The sequence below is a fragment of the Gekko japonicus genome, unplaced genomic scaffold (assembly GCF_001447785.1).
Source record: "Gekko japonicus isolate JY-2015 unplaced genomic scaffold, Gekko_japonicus_V1.1 scaffold1023, whole genome shotgun sequence".
In the NCBI taxonomy this organism is placed as follows: Eukaryota; Metazoa; Chordata; class Lepidosauria; order Squamata; family Gekkonidae; genus Gekko; species Gekko japonicus.
This window is the reverse complement of record NW_015163118.1, coordinates 207648-220596: the sequence shown is the minus strand read 5'-3', so window position 1 is coordinate 220596 and position 12949 is coordinate 207648. Positions and strand designations below refer to the sequence as shown.

Here is a 12949-nt window from a genome sequence, read left to right as displayed (position 1 = left end):
GAGGACAGTACTATTTGTTGCTAAAACCAAAACTACAAATATTGTATAGACCTTCATGTTTCAGTTTCACCTAATTTCTAAGTAGATTTTTAGTATATCTGATTGCCAGAAGCTGGGGCCAAACAACTGGAAATGCTACTTCCGTCAAATCATACTTGTCTAGCTAGTCATAGCTAGAAATAAATACTGGATGAGGTGGATCTTTGATCTGAGCCAAAAGAGAAGTGTTGTTATATCCTTATGGGTGGTTGCTACCTGAGATATGAGAAACGGAAAAAGGCAACATTATGTGAATCAAAGACTCAACATGCTATCAGCTGTGTGGCGAAAGGATGAACATGAATACACAAATGGAAAAAATGATGAAGGATGTGTAAACAATGTAGGTACTATAAATAACTTCCTTTGTATGTGTGCTGCAGAGTTTGGTGTAGTGGTTAGGTGTGTGGTCTCTAATCTGGGAGAACTGGGTTTGATTCCCCACTCCTCCACTTGCACCTGGCTGGATGACCTTGGGCAAGCCATAGTTCTGATAAGAGCTGTCCTTGAAAAAGAGCAGTTTGTGTCAGAGTTCTCTCAGCTCCACCCACCTCACAGGGTGTCTGTTGTGGGGAGGGGAAGGGAAAGGAGTTTGTAAGCCGCTCTGAGACACCTTTGGGTAGTGAAGGGCGGGGTATAAATCCAATCTCTCCTCTCTCTCTCCTCTCTCAAAAAGGAGGAGAAACTCAACTGGGGCTTTTGTAGTTCTCTGCACCTGCACATGGTCTAGCTCAGCGGGATGAAGTATGAAGCAAAGGTTACTCTTGCTTTAACAGTTCTGGAACATCAGATAAAACAACTGGTTATACTTGATGGAAATCTGGGGTCAGGAAGAATCTCCAGCCTTATCCTGGTCAGAAGTCCACACAGCCCCTTAACCAGAACAAAGCCACAGAGCAACATTCAGTCTCATGGCTCCACCTTCACAGTCATTCCTCCCAACTTTGGAGATGGTTTCTTGAAATTCTCCAAACTCCAGCTCAGTAGCATGCCAGTGGTTGCCATGTATTATGGATCTGCTGGAATCTAACAGCTGTTTGGTTCCAATAAATGGCTGGCCCAGGAGTCTTTGGGCAACAGCTTGCATATGGAGTACACTGCTGACTTTCCAAAGGCAGCCTTGATGACAGGGCATCCATCTTGAAGGCACTGTCACTGGCCCCTTTGCCATTAGCATTATAACAGCCATCCTGTTCTGAATCTGGTGCTTGGTGGATTCAGAATACCACAAAAGAGGTGCAGGGATTTCATCACAGTCCCCAACAGAGCCTGTGGCACAGCTGGAAATGGAATGACTTGTTTCAGTACCCCTGCTCCAGGTGATACAGTGTTCTGTCCCTTCTCTTTTGAGAGCGTAGGCCAACCTTTGAGTGAGCCAAGATAAGTCTGATTTCTAAGATCTCATTTATGACTCCAAAGTCCAGAGTGAGTTGAATGGTAGTCTGTGCATAGGAAACATGTACCACGATAACAACCAGAGATAAACCACTCAGATTTGCTTTCTTTAGAAAAAGAGGAAATTGGACAGCAGCTGTTGGTGCAGGGGGCTGCATCATCATCAGTAGTGTGCCCCCAAGAGGACAGATGCTTTTTGCAGGATATCCTTGTGGTTTGTATAAAGGGGAATCCTCCTGTCCGCAACTTGCCACCGGACAGTCACCTCAAGATCACAGCCCTGAAGAAACTGATGGAAAAAGACCCAGAGAGATGAGAAGAACAGAAGTTATTCTATTTTTAAATATATATATATTTATTAAGAGAAACACAATAAGTCAACAGCAGTGTTATACAAACGTCTAAAACCTGCCAAAACAGAGTTTAAAAAACCAAACAAAATAATAAACATATAAACAAGACTGCGCCCATTGTAAGTTACACAGAATAAACTATGTTGCAACCATCTATCCAGCCTTTGAGTGCTTAATAGTACCAACCTTCAGTGTAAGATAACTTGGTGATCGAGCTAATACCCATATCATATTCTATGTGAGCTGCCATTTAGCACTCCTCTAATTCCAGAAATCATGGGGAAGCAGACGCAGTTCCAGTAATTTTGGTATATTCTATTGGAACATCTAGTGCCCTTTCTTGCTGGAAACTAGGCGCATGTAAAAGCTTAAGCTGAGAGTGGCCATATTCTCAGTGCCTGCTCATTCTAATTGATCCACCATCCTTTGTTCTGTGTTTCCTTAAATCTAAACCCAACAAGACAGTGATCAGTCCATGACAATGGAGTCACTCCCAAATCATCATTAAGAAATCCAGGATGAAACCTGCTCTGTGAACCAGACTTGGTGCCAGCTGACAGTGAGACAGACCCATGGTTGTTATGAGGGCCATGAAATCCTGAGCTGCTCCAGATAGGAAGGCCTCAGTGTGGAAGTTGAAGACTCTTCACAATCAACAATCTGATGAACTCCAGTATCAACACTAGTACCAGTTCAGACAGGGAGCCTGCTAGATAGTGAGCTGGGTGATACACCACCAGAACCCCAGTCCAGTGTTGGGAGCCAAGTGACAGGAACAAGCACTCCAAATTTGGTGAACTTGGTACAGACCACCTTGGTCAGGGTGAGGGAATCATGACAGACCAAGGCAACACTACCACCACCCCAGCCTCCAGGGCATGCCTGCTATTGAATTGAAAACTCTGGTGGGAACAGCTGAGATAAACTCATGCCACCTTGCTCATGCATCCAGATCTCAGTAATACACGCACTAAGGATTAGTGAATGTCCCTCTGCTTACAGCATTCTGTGCAACTGTTATGTAATGTTCAGCCATTCTCTTTCACATACACAAACTCTTTGCACTTCTACTCTAGTAGCTGTTTCTTCTCTTTTCCCCAGTGATGTCCATTTCCACATAATCAGTGTGCTTTTTAAAGCCTTCCATCATTCTCTCTTTCTAGCCTGATACCATGCCTACCACGGTGCCCAGGGTTCACAAAACTACCCTTTTCCCTGTTGTATAGTCAAAGCCACGTAACTGGATTTGCAAAAATGTGGCACCCACTGGACACTTTCATCACAGAATTTGCAACTAAAGGAGAACCCTATTACGATCTATGAAGGAAGTGGCATTACAGATATGTACCGAATTTAAACGCTTCATCTCCACATCGTTCTGGTCTTCAAAGTGCATGCTGATGGCCAAGGTCTCTATCCAGGCATTGTCTGTATTCCTCGGATCATCCATATATCCTTTATAAACCTGGAAGAGCATGGGATACATGGAGATGGAAAGAGAGAAGCTGGTGAGGATGGAACCTTCCTGAAGGTCACGAGAATTCACTGGGGTTCTAAAGTTCCTCTCTCTTAAGGTGGGGCATGGGAGGGGGCTGTGAAATGGCTGGTGGCTTTGCTAGCAGAAAATAGGGAAATGCCCAAGAATCTAGAGAATTCTTGGACTGCTAGTGTGTGTATGTGTGCTTTGACTGCTTCACCTAGACCTGACACAATCAGAAGTTCTCATCCTGTCTTACATCTAGCCTTCCTGCAATGATGACTAATTACATTCTAGATGAGTGCCAATGAGAAGGATCTAGTTGCCCAGAAACTCTTATGTACTGTTCACTGTTTAGAATCCAAATGGCGAGCTGTAGCTCTGTGATGAGGCTCATGCAGTAAACAAGTCTGAGGTTCAGTCCAGAAATCAGTGACAGGGCTAGGACCTTGGAGAGCTACTACCAGTCTGATTAAACAAGGGACTCTTTGGGTTATGTCACAGGTGTCAGAGAAAAGGTAGGTTTTGTTGAATCTGAAAGAGGTTAAAAATGGTATGAAGGTATATTCATGTGTTCACATGCCTGTGCCTCAGAACCAAGGGTTCATATAATCTGCCTCCCTGAATAGCCAAGCACCATGCAATATTTGTTGAAAATACGTAAGGCTAGGATATTGTTGATTGTGCCTGGACTTTCCAGGCTCCAAATAGGGTTGACCAAAAACTTACTGCAATTCATATATTGATTAACAGAAGACTATTTGAGCCACTTTCTGGAGCCACAGGCCCCAAGTCAAGCCTCCTCGATTATTTCCTCCTCTTTTCCCTTAGCAACCCCTTCTACCCTAATTCTTTTTTTTCACCTTCTTTCTGCCCCAAACCCATGTCGGACTGATTAGCTCTCAGGTGAGAAAGTTGTGGGAAAGGCATGATGAAGGGAGTGATGACTATGCAATTCTGCAAAATACTGTGGGTCTTCCAGTTTCAGAATTGCTTCAGTATCTGCAAAAATGGCATAGCTGAGAAGTATTTATAGTGATGATAGGCCACTGCAAAGTACTGATGTTTAGTTTATAAACAATGATTCAAGGCTACATCATGTGCCCATTTAGAAAATTATGCACCAACGCTGCACTGATGACATTTCTCCACCATTTGCTCTGCATTTTGAAAAAGGAAATAAAAGTGTTCAGACAGTGCTTATATAATGCCTCTCTGCTTTTGCCAGATCCCAGTCAATACCTCTGTACCCTGATTCAGCAATTTCTGAAACTGTGGCCAGAACTCCCGTCTCAGGATCCATTTCAGCTTCTGTGGCAATGCTTCTCCTGGCTCCAGAGATCCCTGAACAGAATGAAAATATTACTCATTGTAAACACTAGCTAAGGCTTTTTGCATGATGATGATCAAGACATGGGGCTAAGAGCCACTTTCCAGCAAGTGCACACTTCTCCAAGATGCAAGAAAGTTGGATCAGGCATCATAGCTGCCATCTTGATGTATGCTGCAGACTAAAATTCTGAGACTGTCTAGCTTGAATTATTAAGAGTCAGAGAGGATCTTGGTGACAAAATCACATTCTAGGAACTGGGCACAAATTACAGCACACATGGAGGAATAAGGGATGAATGATACACCTAATATAATACATCCATTGACCTCATTGGCACAGGATCAAGAAAGAGGGATGGCTTAATGTGGGCCTTAGAGATGCTGCCAGAATTTTGTTTCCTGGGTGCAGAAAAAGAGCTATTGTGGCCTGTAATGATCCATCTTCAATATGAGGTTTTTGGCAAAGCCCACGGTGCTACTGCTGATGCCACTGGGAGTGTCATGGACTTTTTCATTCATTCCAAGACTTCAGAATTTGGCTCAGAAAAAGAGAGAGATCTGCCAGCTTTCCAGTAAAGTAGCTTGGTTTACTGAGCCAATAATGCTCTGGACCCTGTTTCTAGTAGCCACTCATTCCCCAAGCTTTATTTTGCAAGGCATTTGTTAGCAGCCTGCTCTGCTTCCTTCCATTACAGAAGATTTTTGTAGAGTTCAAACATGAGTGTTTTGACTGCATATGTCACACTGCCACTTAATTAAGATGCCTGCATACACCTCCCAGCCTCTTGGTGGAGAGTCTCATAACCACTTACCCCAGGTAAAGCCCAATGATCTGACAAGGGAAATTTGACAACTAAGACTTCCAGCATTTTATTTAAGCTTTTCCTAGCAATGGATCCATCCAGATTCCTCCTCCAGCTATAAAAGACAGAGAGGAAGATTACATGATAGGCATAGGCATTTGGTACTCTGATAGACCTAGCAGTTCGAAAGCAAGAAATTGCAAGTAGATAAATAGGTACCACTTCAGTGGGAAGATAACAGCATTCCGTGCGCCTTGGTGTTTAGTCATGCTGGCCACATGACCATGGAAATGTCTTCGGACAGCGCTGGCTCTTCGGCTTTGAAACGGAGATGAGCACCGCAACCCTAGAGTCGGATTTGACTGGCTTTCGAGCAAGGGAACCTTTACCTTTTACTCTGACAAACTCCCCTGGCACATGTGGTGATGTCCTCAACCTCCAGCCACCCCTTCTCTGCCACAGAGCAGTTATCAGATTTCAGACTGAGTGACAAAAACTCTGACTTTTGGAAGCAACGGAAAGTCTCCTGAAGCAAGGAAGCGAGCCAGATTTCAGGGGTGCCCGTGTTCCTTTTCTTAGTCTGCCGTTGTCATGGATACAACTCTTATGATGCTGCAGCCATCAGCTAAGGCTAAAAAAGAGCTGTAAAAACAGGCAGGGCACTTCACAGTGTTCACTCAGTAAAAAGAAGGCTGGTTCTAGCCTCTGGATGGGTATAAATGATGAGAAAAACTCATCCAATTTCTCTGAAAATGACCCAGATAAAATTGTTCTCAGTGAACCAGGAGAAAGGACAGACTTGTCACTCTTAAGGGACTTCTGGGGGGAAAACCCTAGTAGAAATCATTTCAGCATTTCATTTCCAGCTTCTTTCAGGGTTCTTAGCACTGTCATCACCACAGAGCTGACCTCTTCGAGTAGCAGGCTGCCCTAATGGGGTGGGGAAGAGCCTTCTCATTCCACTTACCGTGTTACAACAGGGTGAAGTGCATGATTTGGTCCAAAGAACCGAAGGATCCCCTGGCCCCTCAATCCAGTTCTTCCCATGGGATTCCTGTAAGGAAAAGAGCCACATTGGTCCTATCATGGGCTGGGGTCATGGCTATGTTTTAGTTGCAGGGAAAAATCTTTGTTTTAAAGGGGGAGAATAACAAGTAGAGAAATGTCACAAGGTTTTCAGCACAAGTAATAACCAACAGGGGCTTAATCTGACCTAGAACTCATCAGGAGTTCTGACACATAGAGATGAGACAATCAATGAGCATGTGCAGAGTGTCTGTCAGTTGCCACTCAAAAACCCCAGATGCTGCTTCACACTGGGTGCGGTCAGACGGCGTGCTGAGAGTGGGTTAAACTGCTCCGGTTCTGACAGGATTATATTTGATCTGGATAATCGCAATCACACTTACTTCCCTTATCCCGCCTCAGTCATGTTGCTCCCCGGCGTCTACACTACCAACAAACGGGAGCGTGTGTCGGTGGCTTTTTCAAATTTTTTTACTTCCGGTTTATGACGACCCACTAGTGGACGTGTCCCTGGCAGCTCCCGGGGAGGCGATCCACGCACTAGTGGCTGGGGGGGGGGCGATTGTCCGCCACCCCTCTGGAGCCTTTGTGATAGGCTCCTAGCCATGGGGCTTTTGAAGGGTGACCTCTTCACCAGCGCGAAGCTGGGGAATTGAGGCGCTCTTCCACCCCAACGGTCCGGCTGTTGTGTGTCCGCAATGGAATTCAAGCCGCCGACCGGGACAAGCGTTGGAGATCGGGTGTTTTACACATACCTTTGGCGAAGTCTCCGGACCAACAATGAACAGTGAGTCGAGTCAAATGAAAACACTGGGATTATAAAAGAAAGCTCCCCCAGGAAAGGCGAGACTAGCGAGCGGGGGAGGGGCCCCTCCCTTACGCATGAGCGAAGTAGTTATTTTGTAAGGGGGAGCTGAAGTATAATCGTGGAAATCTGTTTTGAGAAACACACCAGAGCGCCACCAATAATGTTTGGGGAGGATTTGAGAGACTTTAGTAATTTCTTTTTAAAAGTAAACAATCTGCTAACATGGCGGGGGGGGGGGAATGGAGAAGGAAAGGCAGATGAAACTAAAACCTCCTGGAAGTATGAGCCCACGACCGGAAGATACCACCGAGTTTTCTAAACTGTTAGCGGACTCTTTCCGCCCTCTACTGGATCAGATGATAAATATCAACCAACAGCTGACAGCATTAAATCAGAACTTTGCAGCTCAGCAGCTCCAATTGAATGAAACTAAAAAATTGTTGGAGCATGCAGCTGAGAAGGAGAAGGAAATGGATACCAAATTGAAAAAGGTAAAAAAAAAGGTGCAGTCACTGGAAATCTCAGCTCCGAATCTCAGCTATTGCAGATACAAATGGAGAAAGCCAACTTTGTTCTTCGATTTCAAGGAGTCCCTGAGGCTAAAGATGAGAATCTAAAACAAATGTTGAGTGAGGCATTGGCTCCAATTGCAGATTTAAAAGCAGAATATCTTACAAGTGAAATGGATGTGGTTTATAGATGTTGAGTGAGGCGTTGGCTCCAACTGCAGATTTAAAAGCAGAACATCTTAAAAGTGAAATGGATGTGGTTTATAGAGCCTAATAATCTGCCTGGAGAGATAGTGGTAAGATTCTCAAAGAGACATGTGAGGGATCAAATTTTGAAAGCAACATCAGGAGTACCCTTGAAAATTGGAGGCAAAATCATCAGGATTTTAAAAGATATCCCATTCGAAATAAGGAAGAAGAGAAAGGAATATAAAGACTTGATTATGTTTTTACAAACAAACAGCCTTCCTTATAGATGGTTGGTTCCTGAAGGTGTCCTTTTCAAACTCAAGGATAAAAAAGAAAAGATTGACTCTGTCTTCAAAGCGCGGGAGTTTCTGAGACTGCAACAGGGAGAGTCTGGTGAGGATGACAAAGAAGATGGAGACAACAAACCTAGCAATATAGCTACTTCCTCTAATTCTACTTCCAATGAGGACTCTGCTTCTGAGAAGGGGGCAGCGGCCCCCAAACGCGATTACCAATTGAGGATTAGAAAGGACAAAATAAAATGAAGGCTGAAGAACTCTGAATTGTGCCTTATAAGCATTTATTAAATGTTGATGCTCTTCTGGTTTTCTTTAAACAGTGAAAGTAATAACTATAAAGATAAATAATATAGCTTAAATGACCACGTTCAAGGTAATGATAGCATTTTAGACTAAAACTGATACAAGCTGTTGTAATGATCTCCTATACTTGGGTTTTTAGTGGTTTACTTTCCTTTCTCCCTTAGTTTTAATTTCCCCCTCCCTTTTTTCGTTGTAATTGATAGAAAAATGCAAAAAAAAAAAACCCTTCGGGGGGCTAAACCCCCCCCCTCAGTTTGCGCATGCGCATAGGCGCTCATCTGTAGAAGGGGGGGCGAAACTACCATGGCGCATGCGCAGAACCACCAGGGCGAATCAATCCAACCCCTCCAACAAAAGACTTCCCTTTAAACATTTGACCCGAAAATGGCCTCCGTGAGATCCCGAACTCATCTACACTCTAAAACAAGTGACCATTTAAATGTTGGTTTTTTAAACATGGTAGCTGAGCTCCACCTATGCGCGCACTGCCGACGCTAAAAAAATGATGGGTGAAAAGCGGAAGCCTTGGGCAGCTTTTGAGCGGGGAGGGGGTTTAAACCAGAAGTGGCTTGATACCGGAGAAGTGATCACACAGGGGGGAAATGCGGCTTTAAAATAGGAGAGCTGAGAAAACACCACTTTGGGACCAGGTAACAAAATACTTAGGGTTAAAGTGGTTTTGAGCTGGAAACCAACAGCTCGGGACGGGAGGCAGATGTTGACTGTGTAATCGTGCATATAAAATCCATTGCTGAACTGTCACAACACCAGATCAAACGGCACGTCTGAACGCACCCACTGTGTATGGGATAGGTTCCCAGCATCTCTCTCCCCCCCCCCGGACATTGACCACTGACTGACTCTCTACTTCCACCTTCAGACCAAGAGGAGCAAAGTCCTCAGTCCACTTTGCTCATCTGAAGTATGATGTTGCCTAGGAAAGTCGATGGTATAATAAACCAGTAAGACCACTCTGCCGTGGATTTGCCAGGTGACCTTGGTCCATCACATTTTCTCAGCCTAACTTACCTAACACAGCATTGTTGTGAGGATAAAATGGAGGAGGGGAAAGCAATGCTCTGAACCACTTTGGGTCCTCATTGGAGAGAAAAGCAGGGTATAAATAAGTAGATGCAAGTACATATTAGGGGTCAAACAAGATGTGATACTGGGAGGTTTGTAAATGGATCTCCTATTATTATTTGCATGTAGCAGTTCTTTGTGTGTGGAGGGGACCAAGATCAAAATGGCATGAGGGAAAGCGATACTCCCCCTCCACATTTTCCCACTCCTTACCAGCTCTCCTACTTCTTTCACTTTCAATATGTGCAAAAGATCCATTCACAGAACTCCTATTGTCATGTCTAGTTTGGCTATAAGCGCCACCATATATTTTTAACTCCCCAAGGTCTTAGATGGAAGTTTTCCCAGAGGTCTTTTTTATAAATGAGCTCCTATAAATGGAAGCACCATTGTTTGAACTGGGTGCATTCAAGACATTTACTTATTACAGCTGTTGTGTGTTTTTTTTTAAAATCAATCCCACCTTTGTACTGTACTTGCTTTCAAAGCAACTTGGCAATTTAATTAAAAAAACACCAATATGAATATAGGGATAATAAAAGTGGTAAAGCCTATACCACACAAAACAGTGGAAGTAAAGAACTGGTAAAAGCAATATTAATTGTAGTTAAATGTTCTGGCAAGCAAGATGGCCATAACTTGGCATCGAAAGGATAACAATGACAGCAAGAGGAAACTATGCCTAGGAAGGGAATTCCATATTTAGTGATGCTGATGATGTTGTCAAGGAACAGGCTCATAATACAATTTTTCATTACTTGTAATATTGGTTATTTTGTGTCACACTCCCTTAGCCTAAACCTCTTAGTCTGAAATTGAGCAGACATATTTGGAGCTCTATCCAATCTACTGTTCATTGTCATGAGACTTGATCTGTGTATCCCATTTGCATCTGTAAATATGAATGGAACAAAGGTAGTGTGTTTTTCTCCTTTGAATTGCTTCTGCATGATGTCCTTGTATGGGCCAAATCTGACTGTGACGCCTCGGGACACCCAGTTTCTACCCAAAGCAAAGAACATATGACACAGCAGTGGAGGTTCCCATCAATGCTATCAGACTCACAGTGGCAGGCCATCCTGAACAATGTAGGTGCCGTGAAAGCTCTGTCTGTTGACCTCCCCATCCATACTGTTGAAGTTTATTTTGGAAAGATTCTCCAAGGTACTGAAAGAGAAGCAAAGTCTTATCATGTGAGCTACCTGAAAAATGGAGCCAAAGGTAGAGTGTGCCAGGAGCAAAAGGCAAACACCGGAAGGACAAGAGAGTGGTGGAAACACCCCCCCCCCTAGAAGAAACCAGTACAGACAGGCCTCACGACAGTGAGTGAGAGAGAGGGTATACTTACTCTCTTGAGAACTCGGGAGGATCTGTCTCTTTTCTTTCCTCACTATAGAAGGGGGGGTTGTAGATCTCAAACTCCACCTGCCAGGATAAGAGGCTGCTTCAAGTGTATTTCAGAATCTACAAAACATGCCTGCCCACTTTTCAACCACAAAATGTACTTGGGAACATAACAATGGGGGGGGGGGGGAAGAAACCCTCTGCCCCATGTATGACTTTTCTTGGATCCAGATTCTTTCTGTGGCAGCCCTGACACGGTGCAGTGCATATCCTTAGTGAAAGCTGAAGACGACCCCCCTGAGGTTAGTCTTGCCAGGGCGGTCTTCCTGTGCCAGGGCCAGCTGAGGAGAATGCTGCCAGCCACTTCCGGTGTAGGCAGGGCTGAGAGCCCAGAACTTAGGTCTGAGTTCCTTGGGACCAGGACATATCTATGTGTACCAGCCTACACATTTGGGTTTTTAGCCACACAGCAGTTGTGGGGAATGGCTTTCAAAAAAAAAAAAAAAAAAAGGAAGGAAGGAAAATTCAGATGGGCTGGGAGGAAGGGCTTCTCCCCCCCACCAGCCCTTTCCCCACACTGAAACAGCACCAGGAGGGGGTTATTTTCCTGTTTTGCTATTCAGCATGGAGTATTCTGTGCATGTGGAGCAGCAAAAATAGGTAAATACCCCCCAGGACTGTTTCAGCATAGGAAAACAGCTTGGGAGGGGGAGGCAGGAGCCCTTCCCACCCCCCCGGCAGCATTCTGAGACCATCCAGGCTCTCTTTTATCTTTTAAACACCACTTGCCACAGCTGCTGTATGGCTGCGGGGAACCCAACTCTTCAAAAATCTGAACGTCTACTTTGGCCTCGCATTACACACTTACCTGTTTCACTGACGTGGCTTTCCACAAATAATCCTGGGCACTGTAGTTTCATGAGGGTATTGAGAAGGAACTGAGGTAGGAGCCATCTCCCAAAGAGAGGTATGGCTGTCTCATGACTTCCCCTTGGAGCAAGTGGGAAGAATGAGTCAAGTGGGGATGCCCTCCTCCTCCAGAGGAGATCCATCGTTTCCTAGACATGAGTAAGCTGTTACGCAGCAACACTGAAGTCACTGCAGTTGTAAGGCATGGTTCCTGGCTCTATTCTTTCCTTTCTATTTTTTTCCTGCTTTATAAGAATTAAAGCTCTCACCTCCCATGGCACCTTCTCATCAGGCACTGGAAAACGGACAGCAATGGAACTGGGATATGAGAGATTCCTGGCGCTCGTGTGGTATGGAGCATGAAAAGTTTCTGGGACCTCTTCTTCAGGGTACTCCTTCATCTCAGGGGCTCTGCTGGGGACTGGGACAAACAAAATGCCTTGTACATGTGCTACACAATGGGTGCCGGTCAGATGGTGTGCTGAGAGCGGGTTAAACTGCTCCGGTTTTGACCGGATTATATTTGATCTGGATAATCGTGATCACACTTACCTCCCTTATCCTGCCTCACCGCGCAGTCACGTTGCTCTCCGGTGTCTACACTACCGATGCACGGGAACGTGTGTTGGCAGGTTTTTTAAATTTTCCCTCAGTTTGCACATGCGCATAGGCGCTTATCCGTAGATTGGGGGGGGGAACTACCAGGGCAAATCAATCCAACCCCTCCAACAAAAGACTTCCCTTTAAACGTTTGACCCGAAAATGGATTCCGTGAGATCCCATACTCATCTAAACTCTAAAATAAGTGAGCATTTAAATGTTGGTTTTCTAAACACGGTAGCGGAGCTCCACCTGTGCACGCACCGCCGACGCTAAAAAAAAAAGGTGGGCAAAAAGTGGAAGCCTCGGGCAGCTTTCGAGTGTGTGTGGGGTTTTAAACCGGAAGTGGCTTGACACCAGAGGAGCGATCACACAGGGGGGAAATGTGGCTTTAAACCGGAGAGCTGAGAAAACACCACTTTGGGACCTGGTAACAAAATACACTAGGTCAAAGCGGTTTTGAGCCGGAAACCAACGGCT

General features: G+C 44.8%; 1 protein-coding gene across 1 annotated transcript in view; it reads right to left on the bottom strand.

The window, feature by feature from the left end:
- Positions 1-1597: 1597 nt before the first annotated feature.
- The window catches only part of TRPM2 (transient receptor potential cation channel, subfamily M, member 2), a 63771-nt gene continuing 52419 nt past the window's right edge, over positions 1598-12949 (bottom strand). The window contains exons 25-32 of the mRNA XM_015406855.1: positions 12139-12290; positions 10965-11041; positions 10682-10783; positions 6367-6453; positions 5409-5514; positions 4507-4608; positions 3136-3252; positions 1598-1723 (exon numbers count right to left, since the gene is read on the bottom strand). Coding sequence (XP_015262341.1) covers positions 1598-1723; positions 3136-3252; positions 4507-4608; positions 5409-5514; positions 6367-6453; positions 10682-10783; positions 10965-11041; positions 12139-12290 — 869 coding nt within the window. The remainder of the gene's footprint in view (positions 1724-3135; positions 3253-4506; positions 4609-5408; positions 5515-6366; positions 6454-10681; positions 10784-10964; positions 11042-12138; positions 12291-12949) is intronic.